Source organism: Betta splendens, chromosome 8 (assembly GCF_900634795.4).
Source record: "Betta splendens chromosome 8, fBetSpl5.4, whole genome shotgun sequence".
Taxonomy (NCBI): Eukaryota; Metazoa; Chordata; class Actinopteri; order Anabantiformes; family Osphronemidae; genus Betta; species Betta splendens.
Window position 1 is genome coordinate 14650078 of NC_040888.2, and position 17898 is coordinate 14667975.

General features: G+C 41.7%; 2 protein-coding genes across 4 annotated transcripts; one reads left to right on the top strand and one right to left on the bottom strand.

Annotated features, from left to right (window-relative positions):
- Positions 1-232: 232 nt before the first annotated feature.
- Positions 233-16232, bottom strand: LOC114861148 (uncharacterized). Of its 2 annotated transcripts, none has more exons than XM_055511064.1 (2): positions 9624-16232; positions 233-6533 (listed from the first exon to the last, which is right to left on the bottom strand). In XM_055511064.1, the coding sequence occupies exon 1, from the start codon at positions 15510-15512 to the stop codon at positions 13869-13871; it is 1644 nt and encodes a 547-aa protein (XP_055367039.1). In that variant the 5' UTR covers positions 15513-16232; the 3' UTR covers positions 233-6533; positions 9624-13868. The 2 variants fall into 2 exon arrangements, with proteins under 2 accessions (XP_055367039.1, XP_055367038.1); XM_055511063.1 differs by lacking the exon at positions 233-6533 and adding an exon at positions 8132-9223.
- syt5a (synaptotagmin Va) lies at positions 1310-9974 on the top strand. 2 transcript variants are annotated; one of them, XM_041071743.2, is made up of 10 exons: positions 1310-1441; positions 4783-4946; positions 5151-5165; positions 5410-5591; positions 6174-6260; positions 6450-6617; positions 6705-6872; positions 6974-7091; positions 7183-7316; positions 9018-9974. In XM_041071743.2, exons 1-10 carry the CDS (start codon positions 1314-1316, stop codon positions 9225-9227), a joined length of 1374 nt encoding a protein of 457 aa, XP_040927677.1. In that variant the 5' UTR covers positions 1310-1313; the 3' UTR covers positions 9228-9974. The 2 variants fall into 2 exon arrangements, with proteins under 2 accessions (XP_040927677.1, XP_055367040.1); XM_055511065.1 differs by lacking the exon at positions 1310-1441 and adding an exon at positions 4527-4663.
- Positions 16233-17898: the final 1666 nt, after the last annotated feature.

The following is a 17898-nucleotide window of genomic DNA, read 5'->3' on the forward strand; positions in this document are numbered from 1 at the left end:
CAAGAATTTAATGAAAAGCACTGTGCAGGAAGAAAAATGATAAAATAATTTTGCATTTCCTTACGCATGTATAATAACATTTTTACAACTATATAATGAGATGTAAAAACAATGCAGAAAGCAAAAAGTGATTATTGCATGTCATTACGCATGTGTAAAACACATTTATAACACATTTAAAACTGTGTAAGAACAAGTATGTAATGAAATGTGAAAACCACACAGAAAAAAATATTTTCATTACTGTGTTTAATAAGTTTAACAACACAATGGTAACTATGTAAAACTAGTGTAGTCAGATGCAAAAACATTGCAAGAAGCCAAAAACGATTTTTGCATTTTATTACACTCATGTAATAACACATTTAGTACACATGCATATTATTTTTCTGTTTTATCATATTTGAAGTTTTACCAGTTTGGGTTTCTGTTAAAATCTTAATCTTATTTTACTGTATTAATAAATCTTGAATCCTAGAAGACATTTGGCCTTGTAAATATTATTGGTTCTCGATGCTCCTCGATGTTTCTAAGTGAAACATCAATCATCTAATGATTGCTGACTGCTCTGGTAGCCCCGAGGCTTGCGATGCTACGTGTGTGTAAGAGAGGAGGAAATCTGCCTGTATCACACATGGCATGACCTTAGGCATCCAGACACTTGTAAAGCGCCAAGAAGCAAGAAGTTCTTGACCTTTTTGTTGACTAAGGTGAACTCCAGACAACAGGTTTATTAATGGATGCCCCTAAGTAAGTGTTTGAAACAACAAAAAAAAATAACAATTCTCAATCAGGACAAATTCAAATGTTAATTTTAATAAAACCAGAATTTACTACTGTAATGCTCTATATAGAAAAGAAAAGCACTAACTTACAGTTCAGTAAGGAAGTTTGTTAAAACAACCTTCCAAATATTTCTGGTATACACAGTATCAATATTTGATTTGGGTGATTGTAAACTGCAGATTCCTGGTTCCAATAAGAGAAGACAATTATGCAATTATTCAAACTGATCTTATTTGTGGAGTCTAATGTATTGAAACCCAACAAAAGCTCAAAATGCCACATGGGTCTCAGGGTCACATTGGATTTACTAAGCCTGCAAATCTTATCCCTTTCAAGGGAATTATATATTGTCATCTGAACTTTCTCTAACACATGACGCCAGATAGTAAAAATTATCTAGTTGCTTTGGTAGATATGCAACTTGATGTAAGATGTTTTTGCTGTGTACGGTAGTACTGTAGGTGGACGGTTTGTAATTGGCAGTGAGGGATATGTAGAGATTAACAAAGGGGGGAGGGGGAGAGACAATGAGAGAGGGTGCTGTGCACAGTGACTTCTCTGCAATTGGTAGTGGTGAATTTATCGAAAGAACGTTTGGATACAACAGATTAAGAACAGAATCAAACAGAACAAAGAAGGACTGGGACCATATTCGGTAAGTTACTGTAAATGCTGTCTTGCTGGTGACTTTCTTATTTTGACAGCCAGTCATGTGTTTTAAATATTGCTCATACAGTATGTTAAAATATTTGCTGTAAATTAAAACAATTAACTCAAACAAAATGTGGAAACAACAAATATTTTACATGTATAAATTGAAAATGACTTTCTGGTCACTGGTATCTGTTATTTTTGCTATAGTTCTAATTTTTTTTTTTTACTTTGTCTTTAATCATGTACATACAATAGGATGTTAGCCATCATCAAATGAGCCAGTACTGACACTGGGAACACAGACCATGAAGCAGCCATGGTCACAAAGAGCTCAAAGATAACTTCGCTCAGAGAGTTTCAAACTAGTGCTAAGGTATCTTTAATGTCTGCTGTGTTTGAATTTCATAAATTGAGACCCAAAAATGACAAAACAGATGTTTTTTCACACCGTGAAGGGCATTTTCCAAAACAGGTAAAGATTAAGTGGATTGTAGAAGGCTTATGTGCATCTATTTGTAGGTCCTGTATTCACATGAAGTCAGCTGCAGTACACCTCAACAACAGTGATGTCTGTAGTGAAGGTTAGAATCAGTGATTTTAGTAGTTTTCTCCTGCATGACTCACACAGAAGAGACTAGTCCAATAACTACAGTAATTGAAAAGGGTCATTATCAAAGAATATTTTACCAGGTCAATCTAAAGGAGATCAAACAGTAAACAGAGTTGTTGCAAATGTTAACAAATAATAGTATACAACAATACTACAAATACACAATTTCAAATTTCTTTTCTTTAGATTTTAAATGAACAAATGGCCTAGTACTTTAGGTTTGTGCCTTTTTCATCAATAAATGATTCCCAAGTAGTAAATAAAAGATATGCTGAGAGTTATGCTTTAGCTGATATTATTTGTTAGAGTGGAATGTCTTAGAATGAGCTTGAAATAGGCTTGGGTTCTTTCCTATTGTGACTTACATAATATTGTTCTGCTTAGTCTCACTACATCTAGCTTCATTCAGTCTATTTTTTATTTTATTTTATTTATATTTTTTTTTCAAAGGCAAAAGCATAAATTGTAATACTGTACTTTCATTTAGTTTCTCACTCCAGCTGCTTGGCCTTTTAAATCTACAGTTTGTGGACAGACACTTAATGAACCCTTCCAAAAACCTGACCACAACTGGTGCCGGTTCTGGCAGCGGTTCTTCCTAACTCTTCTCTGACCCAGATACTAGCCGTGGTTCTTATCTGACATATGATGGCTGTTAGTAAATATAGACTCTAAACCAAACTACTAGTTTTCATGATTTATCTGAATTACTGTTAAACTACTGTAAGCATTTATCTGTCATAAACCTATTTGAAGCTTTCCATTTGAATATGAAGGATTTTATTAACAATATTATCATCATCTACATCTTAGGAGAACGGTTTATATGTTTTTCTGCCAAAAATCAGATTATGTCAGATTAAGTCAGGGCCCATTGCTCCTCGCATACATACAGCTACAGTTACTGTAGCAGTGAGGGTAATTTATCTTAGTTTAAAGACAAAAAACTCATTATTAATAATATAGTTCAGTTCATCAAATTTGTCTGAACCAGGTACATTTAAGTAGCAGCAACTCTACTGAGTTGCATTAATGTAGCTGTTTTGTTTTGATATTGAAGTCTTTAATTAATTGTAATTAATATTTTCAAGGTCAAACTTCATTCTAAGATAATTAGCTGCCAGACTTGCGAATTATATGGGTCTAATAATCTTACCTTGTGCAATTTTTTTAGTTCATTTATTTGTTTTTCACAACAGAATATTGAAGAAATTTTGTTCACATCAACCAATATTTTTATGTCTATTTTTGTGTGATAAATACATATCTTTCTATGCTTGTATTGGTCATAAACATACTGATGTCTGCCTGTCTAACACTTGATTTATGTAGTGATGGGCCATCGATAAACACACATGCCTCTGTTTCATGTGTGACAAAAGGGAGGGGTGAGGAGAGCTGTGATAGGAGGGTGGAGAAAGGGGAGGAGACCCAGAGGGGCAAACTGTCCTTAATTTGTTTAAGCTGAGGGATTTTTGGATTACCTTTGGCAATTAATCTTGTTAAACTGCTGTGCAGCAACAGAGGGATGTGTCATGTGGGCAGGGCCTGTGGGATTGTGTGTTACAATAGCTAAAGTCCCTACTGAGAAAGAAAGTTACAAGAATTTTTCATTTTCACTTTTAGTGCTTCATTCTAGGTTCACAGGCAGGTATCTACAGTAGCAGCAGGTGGAGGCATCTTTCTGTTTACATTTTATGTGCCTTTTAAATCTGATATTTAACTCCACTAAATCAGAACGCTCTAAAAATCACACCGGAGAAGCTACAATTGATTGATTGTTATTTTATACGATAGAATTATACTGTATATGTTATGATTTCTAGTGTGTTACAATAACAAACAGTAAAACAGAAGAAATGTTGACATTGCTGACATTTCAGGAAATAAGATGCAACTAATACAGATAATGTTGAGTTCTTCAGTAGTATGCTACTTCAGTTTCTGGGTGCTGGTCATGGTTACACTGTTATACGGTACGTGGTTGGTGCAAGGGGCTCAGTAGAGGGTAAGGGGATATCTATGTGTTAAGTGTGGCGCTATTTAGATGTAGAATTACAGTAAGAATGTATAACTTTATTACCAATACATATCTGTTTATACTTATCTTATGCAGTAGCTTATAGTGATGTCACATTTAGGATTTTAGATTTTAAATAGATAAGTTAATATTACTATACTATTCAATTTTAAAACACTAGCATGCCTACAGAGCAGTCAAAAGTCACTTTTGGAGGACTGCCTACATGGCAGTCAATTTGTACCTACACATAGTAAAGGAACCAACAAGGATACACTGATACAGAAAGTGGAAGAAATGCAGAGCTGATAACAAAATGAAGCTTTGCATGACGTGTTGGAGAAAATGCTGAAGTTGTTGTCATACTGTATGTGGACTTGCTAGATGTGTTTTTGTGGCCTAATAATGAATCGCCACGTGACGTGTTTTTTGAAGTGTCAGAGACTATTGGACTAAACGTAGACTGGGATGGTGAAAGGCAAGAGTTTGTAACAGAAGATTAAAGAGATTACAGGAAGGACAAGTGTCATATTGGGTCATCCTGGAAAAACAGAAGCAGGGAGAAGAAATATTTCTATGAAATTAAAAAACAGGTAACTACTTTGTAATAGAAGCCACTGGTAACTGTTGACACTTTTGCTTGCGTTGGCTTAAATGCCGCCAAAAGCGGATGAGACCGACTGGACCATTTGCTTTTGTCATTTGTTTGCAGAGCAGTGATGCTGTTGGTCGGTGCGGCAGAGGTGCGGCTCCGCAGGGCAGCCGAGGAGGAGGAGGAGAGGGAGCCCCCGCCACCTCAGCCACCCTCCCACCACTCCAACCACCAGTTCGCCAGCATGAAGAACAAGTTCTTCAATGAGATCACACACCTGCCAAGTATGTACACATAAAACTGTACACATCACAAATACTTGCAAAATACACACATTAAAAGAACATCTGGAAAGCCTTAAACTTCAAAGGCTGATGTATTTGAACATATCTGTCTCATGTCATATCAGCATCAAATCACCTTGTTCTCTCTTTTATTTCTTGATCTCTGTCATCTCGTCATGTGACCATTCTGCTCCGCTCTTTCAGACCATAAACTTAAAAGTAAGTCCCTTTCATGTCTTGATCCATTGCATTTGCCATGTGCGCGGATCAGATTTAAAATTTTAGTCAGTTAGAATTCAATGAACAATCAAGCAATGATCGCAATGAATAAAACTGATCCCATAGGGACTTTGAGTTTACTGATCAAGCGATTTTATTCCATAACACTAGTGGTAGCCTGAGAAGGACTTCCACACATTTCTCACTACCTTGTCATTCCCACCCTTCTCCCTGATTTCCCCAGTGCCCATGTGGGCTGTGGGTGCCATTGTGGTAGTGGTCCTCGCCCTCGTCGCCTGCCTGGGATTCTGCATCTACAAGAAGTGCTTCATCAAAGGCAAGAAGCCCAAGAAGGTGCGCGAGAGAAAGGGAGGACGAGGGCGCAGGAAGAAGGACAAGGAGGGAGAGGAAGCAGAGGAGAAGAAGGTAAGGAAGGAGTGGAGCAAGAGAGTCATTCAAGGTGTACATATGTTAGTGTGTCTACAGCCTTGTCAGGCCAACAGATGGAGCTGTGTGTGTGTGTGTGTGTGTGTGTGTGTGTGTGTGTGTGTGTGTGTGTGTGTGTGTGTGTGTGTGTGTGTGTGTGTGTGTGTGTGTGTGTGTGTGTGCTCTAAAATCTACTATGCACAGCTGTTTGGCCTTTGTCCAATGGCAGCAGTGACAGCTTAGTGAAGCGCAAACAGAAGCTACAGCACCATGATTAATATAATGAAGCTGAATTAAAATAGTTTCAGCTCCACAGTTTTGTGTCTAACCCTGAAAGAATGAAACCTTCATTTTAACCAAGAAAACACAAAACCTAGTGATTAAAACACCACAGTTGGGTCATAAACCATCTGGGGCATGTTTACCACCCTGGTTTGACAAAAACCCTGAAGATCTTGAACCTGCTGAAAGAAAGTTCATCTACGGATCCTTTTCAGATTATGTGTCATGTTGATTAAATTTTGAGTTTGTATAGTATATACATCAAAGTGCTAAATGTAAACTTGAAAAATGCTGTTCCAGGAAGGAGAAGATGGGAAGGAGGAAGAAGAAAAGGAGTTCTTTGGCAAACTGGAGTACACGTTGGATTATAACTTCACAGAAAATCAGGTACAGACACACACACACACACACACACACACACACACACACACACACACACACACACACACACACACACACACACACACACACACACACACACACACACACACAGGCTTAATACAGTCCTCACTATTAGATCAAACAGATCACAGAAATCTGCTGACATTCAACTTATCTTACGCTCGGCTCCTCCAGCTGATAGTCGGCATCCTCCAGGCTCAGGACCTCCCAGCTATGGACATGGGTGGGACCTCAGACCCATATGTTAAAGTCTATATGCTGCCAGACAAGAAGAAGAAATTTGAAACCAAAGTCCAGAGAAAGAATCTCTGTCCCGTCTTCAATGAGACCTTCACCTTTAAGGTTTTTACAACTAATATGGGTGGTTGTGATCCAACAATCAGTTTAACATGGTTCAAATGCAGTGTTTAACACTTCCTCTTTCTCCAGATACCCTATAACGAGCTGGGTGGTCAGACTCTAGTGCTGCAGGTTTTTGACTTTGATCGCTTTGGGAAACATGATGTCATTGGTGATCTCAAGATCCCCATGAACACTATAGACCTCGGACAGCCAATACATGAATGGAAAGATCTAGTTGGAGGAGAAAAGGAGGAGGTACGTGTTGCTTTATCATCAACTTGAATTGTAAAGCTAATATCTTCACCAACATTTAAACAACAAATGTATGTTTTGTTTTGTTTTTTTGTCTCCAACAGCAAGAGAAGCTGGGTGATATCTGTATTTCCCTTCGCTACGTCCCCACAGCTGGTAAGCTGACAGTCAACATCATGGAAGCTAAAAACCTGAAAAAGATGGATGTCGGAGGACTGTCAGGTGAACAAACATATGTCCACGAATAATCACACTGGAGCTGTAGTAATAGCGTATAACTGGTACTGTGTGACATTTCATCTGTGTGTCTCAGATCCTTTTGTTAAGGTGGTGCTGCAACACAACGGGAAGCGACTGAAAAAAAAGAAGACGTCAGTGAAGCAAAACACACTGAACCCTTACTTCAATGAGAGCTTCAGCTTTGAAATCCCCTTCTCCCAGATCCAGGTTTGTTTTATTTGGTTACGACATCTCTAGAACATTAATTTAAACCTTACTTTCTAACCAGAAATAGGAGGAAACATCTGCACAACAAAAAAGACACAGTTATTTACAGAATGAAACTCAAAAGTAGAGCATTTCCTGCAGTCCAAGGAGCTGTAGGAAATGTTGAGCATTTGAATGTGGAGCCTCTTATCTGGAGCCAGTGGGGACCCACCTCTGCCTCCTGCTGAGACACCAGCTGACCTGCAAACACACATACAGATACACATATACACTGATTTGGCCTGGGCCACAACACAGGGCATCTTTAAGACCACGGTTTGACAAATGTATTGAACATTTTGAACATTCCTTTGCAGATCAAAATCGCATCAACATCCTCTCAATCCTTTTCAGATGGCACTGTAGGTCAGGAATTAAAAAAGAGCACAGAATAGTTTTGAAAGTGTGGGCCGGACAGATGAGTCTTGCTTTTTCCAGGTTATAAACTTTGTGTGAATTGGAAGATTTTGAATTCAACCTACAGTAAGCTTGACGGGGAGCCATGGAGTGCTGTGGAGTAGCCTCCAGTCGTTAGTACTACTGTAACTGTACTCCTATTTCTTGCTGTACACAGAGCTGAACCACCAGCATGAATGGATTTTCATGCCCTTCATTACAGCCAGTAGTTTATCTTCTGATTCATCTGCTGAAGGCACAAAGTTTCTCTTCACTATGACTAGCAGTTTGTCTAACCAGGAAGCTAATTGTGGTTTTAATGTTATGTACATACAATGTGTTCTGTTCAACCTTTAAGCATCCAGCACATCAACAGACAGTAAAAATAAGAATGCCTTTATTAGTCCAACTGCACAGTAACCATTTTTCCTAATAACACAGCATTAAAATATATCAAATAAGCAAATAATAATTAGTATTATAGATTTCTCAAAGGCACCATTGCTTACCCTAATGTCACCATCATATACAAATCCCAGCAATGGCAATATTTATCCTTGTGAGAACTGTTAATAGGGGTGACTAAAATAATAATGTAATGGCAGAATTCAAAATTAAATGAAGAACGTGAAGATGCAGAATTATCACATACTGCACATTCAGAAAGTGTTTTGCTTCTAAAGTGACAGAAAGAAGTACTCAATGCTACAGTAAAGCCTGCATCAGTGAAATCCACTGACCTGAAACAAAGAAAGAGAGAAAAAGAGAAATTCTCTCTAACAATTACAACCCAAGCAGGAAATAAGCCATTTGAGGTAATGTGCACATAAAATATTTGAAAACCTTGCATACAGCAGAAGGACAAACAGCCTCTGCATGTGTGGGTGGACACAAGGAAACATGTTACCACAACATTGCACAATGACAATGTTTGCAGGGTCAAACTTTTCAAAATAAAAAAGAATGAAAACAAACAACTGAGAAACATCTGTGAGCTCCTTTACGATGTATGACAATGTTAAGAATGGTCAAAGCTATTACGGAGCTTTAAGAACTGTAGCTTTGATGAAAGAAACCTTTTAGAATTTGCTACTTTATTTAATCTGTTGCATGCTACAAGTGTGACATTTGATGTTGATTTGTTGTGGTGTCTCCATTCATATGCAACTGCTAACTTCTGTACAACTACAGAAATAAATAGATTTATGAATTTGAAAAAAAAAATGAATTGACTAACATCTCATTTTCTCTGCTGTTGCTACACAGAAAGTTCAGGTACTGATCACTGTGTACGATTATGACAAGCTGGGCAGCAACGACCCTATCGGCAAGTGTTGGATCGGCTACGGTGCGTCAGGCGTCGGCTTGCGTCACTGGTCAGACATGCTGGCCAACCCCAGGCGCCCTGTGGCCCAGTGGCACACACTGCTGCCTGAGGAGGAGGTAGATGCAGCCCTGAAGGCCCCCATTCGCTAAACACAAACACAGCATCGTCTATGTAACCATGACAATATTTCATTTTAACCAAGCAACCACTAGTTCTGTGTGACCTCTGACTAAAACTAAAGAATGTAATGTAATGACCATGTAATGTTGTGTCATTTCTGGAATTACTTTCACGGTTCATAGTTGTGCTTTATATTGGATTGAATATATAAAGTATGAATATGAGCACATTGGGCACATAAAGCACACTGGGATTTCTACAAAGTAACAGCAGAGACCCCCTGATCTGTGAGGTGAGGGTCACATGACCGACAATTTACCTGACGTGACTGGTGTACAGCGTTAAAAAAGACAGATTCAATCAAAATAAAAATTGTTGTGGTTGGAATTCTTCATCTTGTGTAAATTAGGGATGATTTTACTTACAGGGTCGATTTCTCTGCCTGTCACGTGAAACACCACAGAAAGTGTTCTCCTTTACAACCATTCACAGTTTAAAGTTTGAAGTTTTCTTTTACCGTTTGTTTGCTTTATAAATACCCTGGTAACACTGTTGTTTTATTTTGAAATCTTATGTTATCTTTGAAATTTCTTGTATTTATTAGTTACCTCTACTTGTGGATGAATGAGGACATTCTTCTTGGTTTGTGGTCAATGTGAACACGCCCATGTTTGTGTTGTACACGCCCATATTAATACAATGAGAAGCTGGTTCTGTGTTTATTAAATACCATGTGAGTGTAATTAAATAGCCAAATAAAGAAAATGTTTTCAGTTGATGTTGCCTCAACCCTGTTTTAGTGTCTGCAAATTCAAGGCAGTGAGTAAAAGACTGCATTAGAGCGTCCTTTGTAGTCCTTGTAAGCCAAACATGTGAGGCAGGAATTATTGCGAGAGAGACAGAAGAGAGGAAACCGTAAGTGCAAATACAAAACATACACTAAAGAATGTAAAAGCAAAAAGTAAAAAACACCACAAACCTTAAAACATTTTAGTTTCAATAGTGACCTCACAGGAATAATAAGAATACTTCAGTAGATGAAACACCGGCATTTGTGCAAGCTGCTGTGTATAATTTGTCACAGTGCGCTGGATAAAAAAAATGCAGTTACAGTGTGCAGCCACATGGGAGAGCTCAATATCACAATTTTATTGGTTATTCTCTGTAACTATCCCTTAAAACTCCTTTGTTCTTTACATCATTCTCCTTTGGCTTCATCTGAAGATCGACAGAAACAAAAATGAAAAACAGTAGTAAAACATCCATCCATCCATCCATTTTCCAAGCCACTTACTCCCTAACCCAGCCTAACCCAGCTGGCTATGGGCTAGTGGCAGGGTACACCCTGGATGGGTCGCCAGTCCATCGCAGGGCAACACACAGACAGACAACCATTCACACACACACTCACACCTACGGGCAATGGAGAGAGTCCAATCAACCTAATGCACGTCTTTGGACTGTGGGAGGAAGCTGGAGAACCCGGAGAGAACCCACGCAAACACGGGGAGAACGTGCAAACTCCACACAGAAAGGCACCAGGGCCGCCTGTGGGAGGAAGCCGGAGAACCCGGAGAGAACCCACGCAAGCACGGGGGGAATGTGCAAACTCCACACAGAAAGGCACCAGGGCCGTCTCCGGACCCAGAACCATCTTGCTGTGAGGCGACGGTGCTACCCACCGCACCACCGTGCCGCCTGTAGTAAAACATAAAACATATTATTGATCATTTGTGTGTTAAGATATGTAAAAAACACGGACCATAGGCTTTTTAGTGTGAAAATAAAAAAAATGAATTTGACAAAGCTCTGCCTCTGGTTCACAAGCAGATCTACAGAGCACCACTCACCATGGTTTATGCCACTGAGTCAAATTAGAGTCACATTAGATTTGTGTGTGCATATCCAGATCAGTACTTCTACTCTTAGTGGGGCTATACCATGTTTACACTTATAATTTGGGGCGTTAAAATTACGCACAAATTGTGGCTAAATTTACAAGTAAAATAACATGACCTAATTTAGCCTGCATGCTCTGATTGGCTGATGAACAAGGAAGTTCCTTCGACGTGGCACAGCAGATCCTGAAAGCTCCACAAGCAGCAACAAGCTAGTCCACTGACTAATGACTTTAATTATATTTAATGATCAGACAGACATGACGGCTCATATTCGTGTATATACCAGGCACCGTTGCTCCCTGTACTGAAGGGTTTGTAAATTCCTTGGTGAAGCACACATCTTCGTCATGCTAAGGGATAAGGCACAGCAATACAATTCACGTGTGATTAAAACAACACCCCAATCGGCCTTTCAGTACGACCATATGAAAGAGTGACCATGTTAACTGGTGACCGGGACTTCCGGGCAAGATTAGAGAGGAGAATGTCAGAGATGGTAAAGAAAACGGTAGAAGCAGAAAGATACAAGAGAAGATGGAACTTAAGACTAAATGGGGTTAAGGAAAAAAAAGATGAAAACACTAGAGCCCTGGTAGGCAAAATCATCTCAAGGATCACACCACATTGGAAAGAGAAAATTGACTATATTCTCGATACGGAACACCGTCTGGGCCCAAACGATGTCAACCACCCTCGACAAATCATCATTCAGTTCACAGGAAGGAGCTTCAGGGATTAGCTTTGGCGAACAACTAATCATCATCCAGTCTGCAGGGACCTCAACATACAGCACGGTTTGCAGAAGACCTCATCAAAGAGGACAGAGAGGCAAGAAATGCAGTGTGGCCTAAAGTTGAACAGGCGAGAAAGAATGGATGTAAGACTATGTTTTGAGGTCCCTATGCCTTCATCAACGGCCAGAGAGTGACACCATGACTTAATTCAGTAGAAGTTCATCCTGGTTGTTAACATATATGGCTATAATAATACCAAGGAAAATAAAAGATCTGACCGAATCTGATCACATTTAAACCAACTCAGTTTAGCATACTCATCTAATAATATTATACTTGAGGGGACTTGAACCTAGTACAAGATGACTGTATGGATAGAGCTCCTTCTAATTATGCTTCAAGTCACCCCAATGTAACATTTAACAAATTCTGCAATGAGATGCAAATGTAACATTTAACAATGTCTGCAATGAGATGTAAACAATGAGCAAGGCCTAATCGACACATGGAAACACTTTAACCCAGGCATAATATGGGTCAGCACTAATTATAATTTAAAATAAAGAATTGACCATTGGTTAATGTGACAATTATTTATCAGAAATTGGTTCACTGAACGGTTGTTTCCGGGGCGACAAAACGAAAGTAATATATTACACAAATTTGACAAAAACAGTTATTAAATTAAGAACCAAATTTACTAAACTTCCTATTCCCCCAAAAGCAAAAGAAACACATTTTAAAATTTTGAACAACATCTATCTCTCCAAAGAATTACTCAGACTACGCTTTAACATTGATAACAACAGCTGTTTCTTCTGCCAAAATGCTATTAAGGATATCGTCCATGTATTTTTCCTATGTAATGTTATACAAATTTTCTGGTTGGATGTTCACAAATGGTTAAAAAATAAATTCCCGCCTATTATGAGTTTCTTCTCTAAAGGTAACATATTACTTATTGTAACATTAAACTTATTTATGTATTAATACTGCATTGTGTTTAGCCAAGTTCTTTGTACACAAAAATAGACTACGGAGATGCCCGCCTCCCAGCTTTGCCTTCTTTAAAAACGAATTTGGCATGAATTTGACGAATTTTCTGCCTGGGTGCCATCCCAGCCGTTAGCTGTCCCTGTCAATGCCGTGGTTTACGTTACCTGTTAGCGCATGCGCTCTCCGTAACAGAGTGATCTATGGGCGGAACGTAGCGTTTAACTTGTGTTTTGTGTCGTGTTTTTTGTGAACAATCAGGAGCGTCCATTACCGATTTACCTGTTACTTGCCGGCAGGCGCCGTCAGCCGCTAAGTAAACTGTGGGTGAAGCGAAGCAGAGTCAGAACGGTGCAGGTCTCAGCTGACCGTTGAAAGTAAATACTACAAACTAAATAAACGATCACGATTTCTCAGACCAAGCTTTCTGCCTGTTCCGTCTGTAGGGATGGCAGCTGAAGCCCCATGAAGCTTCCACAAGGTTCATCTGATTGTGCTGGAAAAATGAACCAACACTTTGAAACCACACAGAACAGTGACAGCTGGTGATACACTGCAAGTACATCATCTGCTTCAACCAGCCTCCTTGTCCTTGCTGTACTTCAATGTACACAATTAAAAACCGTTAAAACAATTTGTGATCATTTTGTGATAAAGTAAGAAGTGCTTGTGTTACATTGTGAATATTAAGTATATTATATGGTATCGTGAGGTGGCTAATAACACAATGTAGACAACGGCCTTTAGTTTATAACTTGACTAGAAATGACACGGCATCTCAACGTTCCATACAGGGTCTCCATCTGGGTTCTCTCTCTTCTTCTGCCGTCCGCCCCACAGATGCACACTTCCTATCACGGAGATCACGACCTTCGTCTAGTGATGAACTAATGGAAATGCTCCAACATATACACAATCACTATATTATGTTGGGGGACCTCATCTGTATAATCTGTTATTAACAGAATTATTATTAAGGTCCCACATGCTCAAACAACAGTTGAGTTGAGGTCGTAGGAGAGGTGGTAGGCAAGGACGTAGGTCAAGGACGTAGGTCGAGGATGTAGGCGAGGACGTAGGTGAGGACGTAGACGTGGAAGAGGACAAGGTCGTAGGCGAGAATGTGGGCGAGGACGTAAGCGAGGACGTAGGAGAGGTCATAGGCGAGGATGTATGCGAGGACGTGGAAGAGGATGAGGTCATAGGCGAGGACGTCGGCGAGGTCGTAGGAGAGGACATGTCCTACGTCCTCGCCTAAGAGGACGAGGTCATAGGCGAGGACGTAGGAGAGGTCGTAGGCGAGAACAAAGGAGAGGACGTAGGAGAGGTCATAGGCGAGGTCGTAGGCGAGGACATAGGCATGGAAGAGGGCGAGGTTATAGGCGAGGACGTAGGAGAGGTCGTAGGCAAGAATATAGGAGAGGACGTAGGAGAGGACGTAGGCGAGGACATCGGTGAGGTCATAGGCGAGGACGTAGGAGAGGTCGTAGGCGAGAATATAGGAGAGGACGTAGGAGAGGACGTAGGCGAGGACATCGGTGAGGTCATAGGCGAGGACGTAGGAGAGGTCGTAGGCGAGGACATAGGAGAGGACGTAGGAGAGGTCATAGGCGAGGTCGTAGGCGAGGACATAGGCATGGAAGAGGACGAGGTTATAGGCAAGGACGTAGGAGAGGTCGTAGGCAAGAATATAGGAGAGGACGTAGGAGAGGACGTAGGCGAGGACATCGGTGAGGTCATAGGCGAGGACGTAGGAGAGGTCGTAGGCGAGAATATAGGTGAGGACGTAGGAGAGGACGTAGGCGAGGACATCGGTGAGGTCATAGGCGAGGACGTAGGAGAGGTCGTAGGCGAGAATATAGGAGAGGACGTCGGCGAGGTCGTAGGAGAGGACATGTCCTACGTCCTCGCCTAAGAGGACGAGGTCATAGGCGAGGACGTAGGAGAGGTCGTAGGCGAGGACAAAGGAGAGGACGTAGGAGAGGTCATAGGCGAGGTCGTAGGCGAGGACATAGGCATGGAAGAGGGCGAAGTTATAGGTGAGGACGTAGGAGAGGTCGTAGGCAAGAATATAGGAGAGGACGTAGGAGAGGACGTAGGCGAGGACATCGGTGAGGTCATAGGCGAGGACGTAGGAGAGGTCGTAGGCGAGGACATAGGAGAGGACGTAGGAGAGGTCATAGGCGAGGTCGTAGGCGAGGACATAGGCATGGAAGAGGACGAGGTTATAGGCAAGGACGTAGGAGAGGTCGTAGGCAAGAATATAGGAGAGGACGTAGGAGAGGACGTAGGCGAGGACATCGGTGAGGTCATAGGCGAGGACGTAGGAGAGGTCGTAGGCGAGAATATAGGAGAGGACGTAGGAGAGGACGTAGGCGAGGACATCGGTGAGGTCATAGGCGAGGACGTAGGAGAGGTCGTAGGCGAGAATATAGAAGAGGACGTAGGCGAGGTCGTAGGAGAGGACGTAGGAGAAGATGTAGGAGAGGTCATAGGTGAGGATGTAGGAGAGGTAATAGGCGAGGACGTAGACGAGGTCGTAGGCGAGGTCGTAGGTAAGGAGGTAGACGTGGAAGAGGACGAGGTCATAGGCGAGGACGTAGGAGAGGACGTAGGAGAGGTCGTAGACGAGGTCGTAGGCGAGGACACAGACGAGGACATAGACGAGGACGTTAGGCGAGGTCATAGGCGAGGACGTAAGGCGAGGACGTAGGAGAGGTAATAGGCGAGGACGTAGACGAGAACGTAGGCAAGGACGTAGTTGAGGTCGTAGGCGAGGACATAGGCGAGGTCGTAGGTGAGGACATAGGACAGGTCCTAGGCGAGGTCGTAGGCGAGGACGTAGACATGGAAGAGGATGAGGTCATAGGCGAGGACGTAGGAGAGGTCGTAGGCGAGGACATAGAAGAGGACGTAGGCATCGAGGAGACGCGATGCTGTGAGAGAACGCGAGACTCTGCGAGAACAGCACGAGAAATTCAACAAGGCGGCGCGACACCGGTAGTAAACAACAGCGCGACAAACTATCCGCCAATTTAAATAAATAACTACCTTATTTTATGGAAAATAATCAACCACCCTACCATTCTGGATAACACCGAAGAAAGTTTCGAGTATATCGACGAGTGCTTCGAGCGTCTGGAAATGGGGAAAAAGGAGACGGCTCCCAACAAGCGTTCCCGTCCGTCTGACTCACCTGAGTCACCTGGAGCTAGCTCGGCGGATAAAAACATCACGGACATCCTGGAGTCAATCGAGAAAAAAATATCAAGCTTCGACGCACGTCTGGCGCTAGTGGAACTCCTCCACAAAGAGTTTATGGCCCTCCGCGACTCCCTGGAATTTAGCCAGCAGCAGGTGATTTCTCTCGCCACCGAGAATGAGGCCCTGAAAGGAACGGTGCAGTCCCTGACGGAGGATGTGGCTCAGCTAGCGGCCGAAAATAAAAAAATAAAAGAAGGCATTATCGATCTGCAGGCCCGCAGCATGAGGGACAACCTGGTGTTCTCGGGGATTCCAGAACAGGCGGAGGAAAACACGGAAACCACAATTAAAAACTTCATTAAACAACAGATGAAGATTCCAGCGGAAGTTGTCGACAAGATGGCGTTCCACCGTTCGCATAGACTTGGAGGAAGACGACCGGATGGCCAGCGTCCTCGACCCATCGTTGCCAAGTTTCATGACTTTAAGCAGAAGGAACTGGTTAAGAGCCGGGGCAGACAGCTGAAGGGAACCGACTACAGCGTCAACGACCAGTTCCCCAAGGAGATCCTCGACCGCCGCCGCCGACTGTTCCCCATCCGTAAGAGGTTCATGGCAGAAGGCTGCAGGGCCGTCATCAGCGTCGACAAACTGTACGTCAACGGAGAGCTCTACCGGGACCGGGAAGCAACTCCGTGGCTGTACTAGCAGGTGGTATGTAAAAACAATGGTTTAATGTATAAGGTTTGTTAAAAAAAACAATAGATGCAATGCAACTATGTGTTATAACTTTACATCCAGTATTCAAACTCGTTCTCTCGCAGATGTTTCATATAAATGTTTATTGTCATTCTAATGTCACTCACTCACTCACTCACTTTGCAAAGCGCCCACCATACGTAATCACTCACTTTCCTTTCACTTTAATTTTCCTTCCCTTTACTCTTTTTCCTTCACCTACTTTCACTCCACACTGTGTACATCCTTTTCTCTATTCTTCTCCCACGTAGTCAGCCAGCTATGTAGCCCTCCAGCAGCCACACACAAACATCTACTGCACAGGGGAAACACGTGCACAGACATAGATAACACACAACTCAGAATACACAGGTACTTAAGGTTAGCCACACACCTAAAGTCTGTCACACTACATACACACAAGACTAGTGATCCACAGCAGTCAGGTAAGATATGACACCACTGAAGATTGTCACTTGGAACGTACGTGGAATCAACAAGAAGGAGAAACGATTTAAAATATTTAACCATTTGAAAACCCTACAAGCAGACATTGTTTTACTACAGGAAACTCATATTCCCAAAATTATAAATTACACTCTGGCATCAGCAGAGTTCCCACATGCTTACTTAGCCGGTTACAATTCTAAACAAAGAGGGGTCGCCATCCTGATAAATAAAAAGATAAACCTTACGCATAACGATACCATTGTAGATCCAGAAGGGAGATATATAATAATTAATATCTTGATAGGAAACATTGAATATTGCATAGCTAATGTGTATGGCCCTAATGCTGACGACCCCTCTTTCTTTCACAGCTTCTTCACATCACCGTCTGCTCACTCTGGTTCCAAACTTATAGTAGGAGGGGACTTTAATTTAGTATTTAACCCAGAGTTGGACAGGCTAAGCAAAGCTGTGAGCAACAGGAACTGGCAATCAGTACAGACCTTAAAACAGTACATGGATGACTTCGGTCTCTGTGACACATGGCGTTCTCTTCATCCTACATCCAGGGAATATACCTTTTTCTCACCAGTTCACCACTCTCACTCCCGTATAGATTATATTTTAGTAAATAACTCAGTCTTACAAGATGTCTCTGACACCAATATTCACTCTATCAC

Coding starts and splice junctions, on each gene's coding strand:
- syt5a (XM_041071743.2), top strand. CDS start 1,314: ATGAGAGAGGGTGCTGTGCACAGTGACTTCTCTGCAATTGGTAGTGGT. Junction 6,618..6,704: donor ATGAGACCTTCACCTTTAAG/GTTTTTACAACT, acceptor CTCTTTCTCCAG/ATACCCTATAACGAGCTGGG. Junction 7,092..7,182: donor GGATGTCGGAGGACTGTCAG/GTGAACAAACAT, acceptor TGTGTGTCTCAG/ATCCTTTTGTTAAGGTGGTG.
- LOC114861148 (XM_055511064.1), bottom strand. CDS start 15,512: ATGACCTCGCCTAACGTCCTCGTCTATGTCCTCGTCTGTGTCCTCGCC.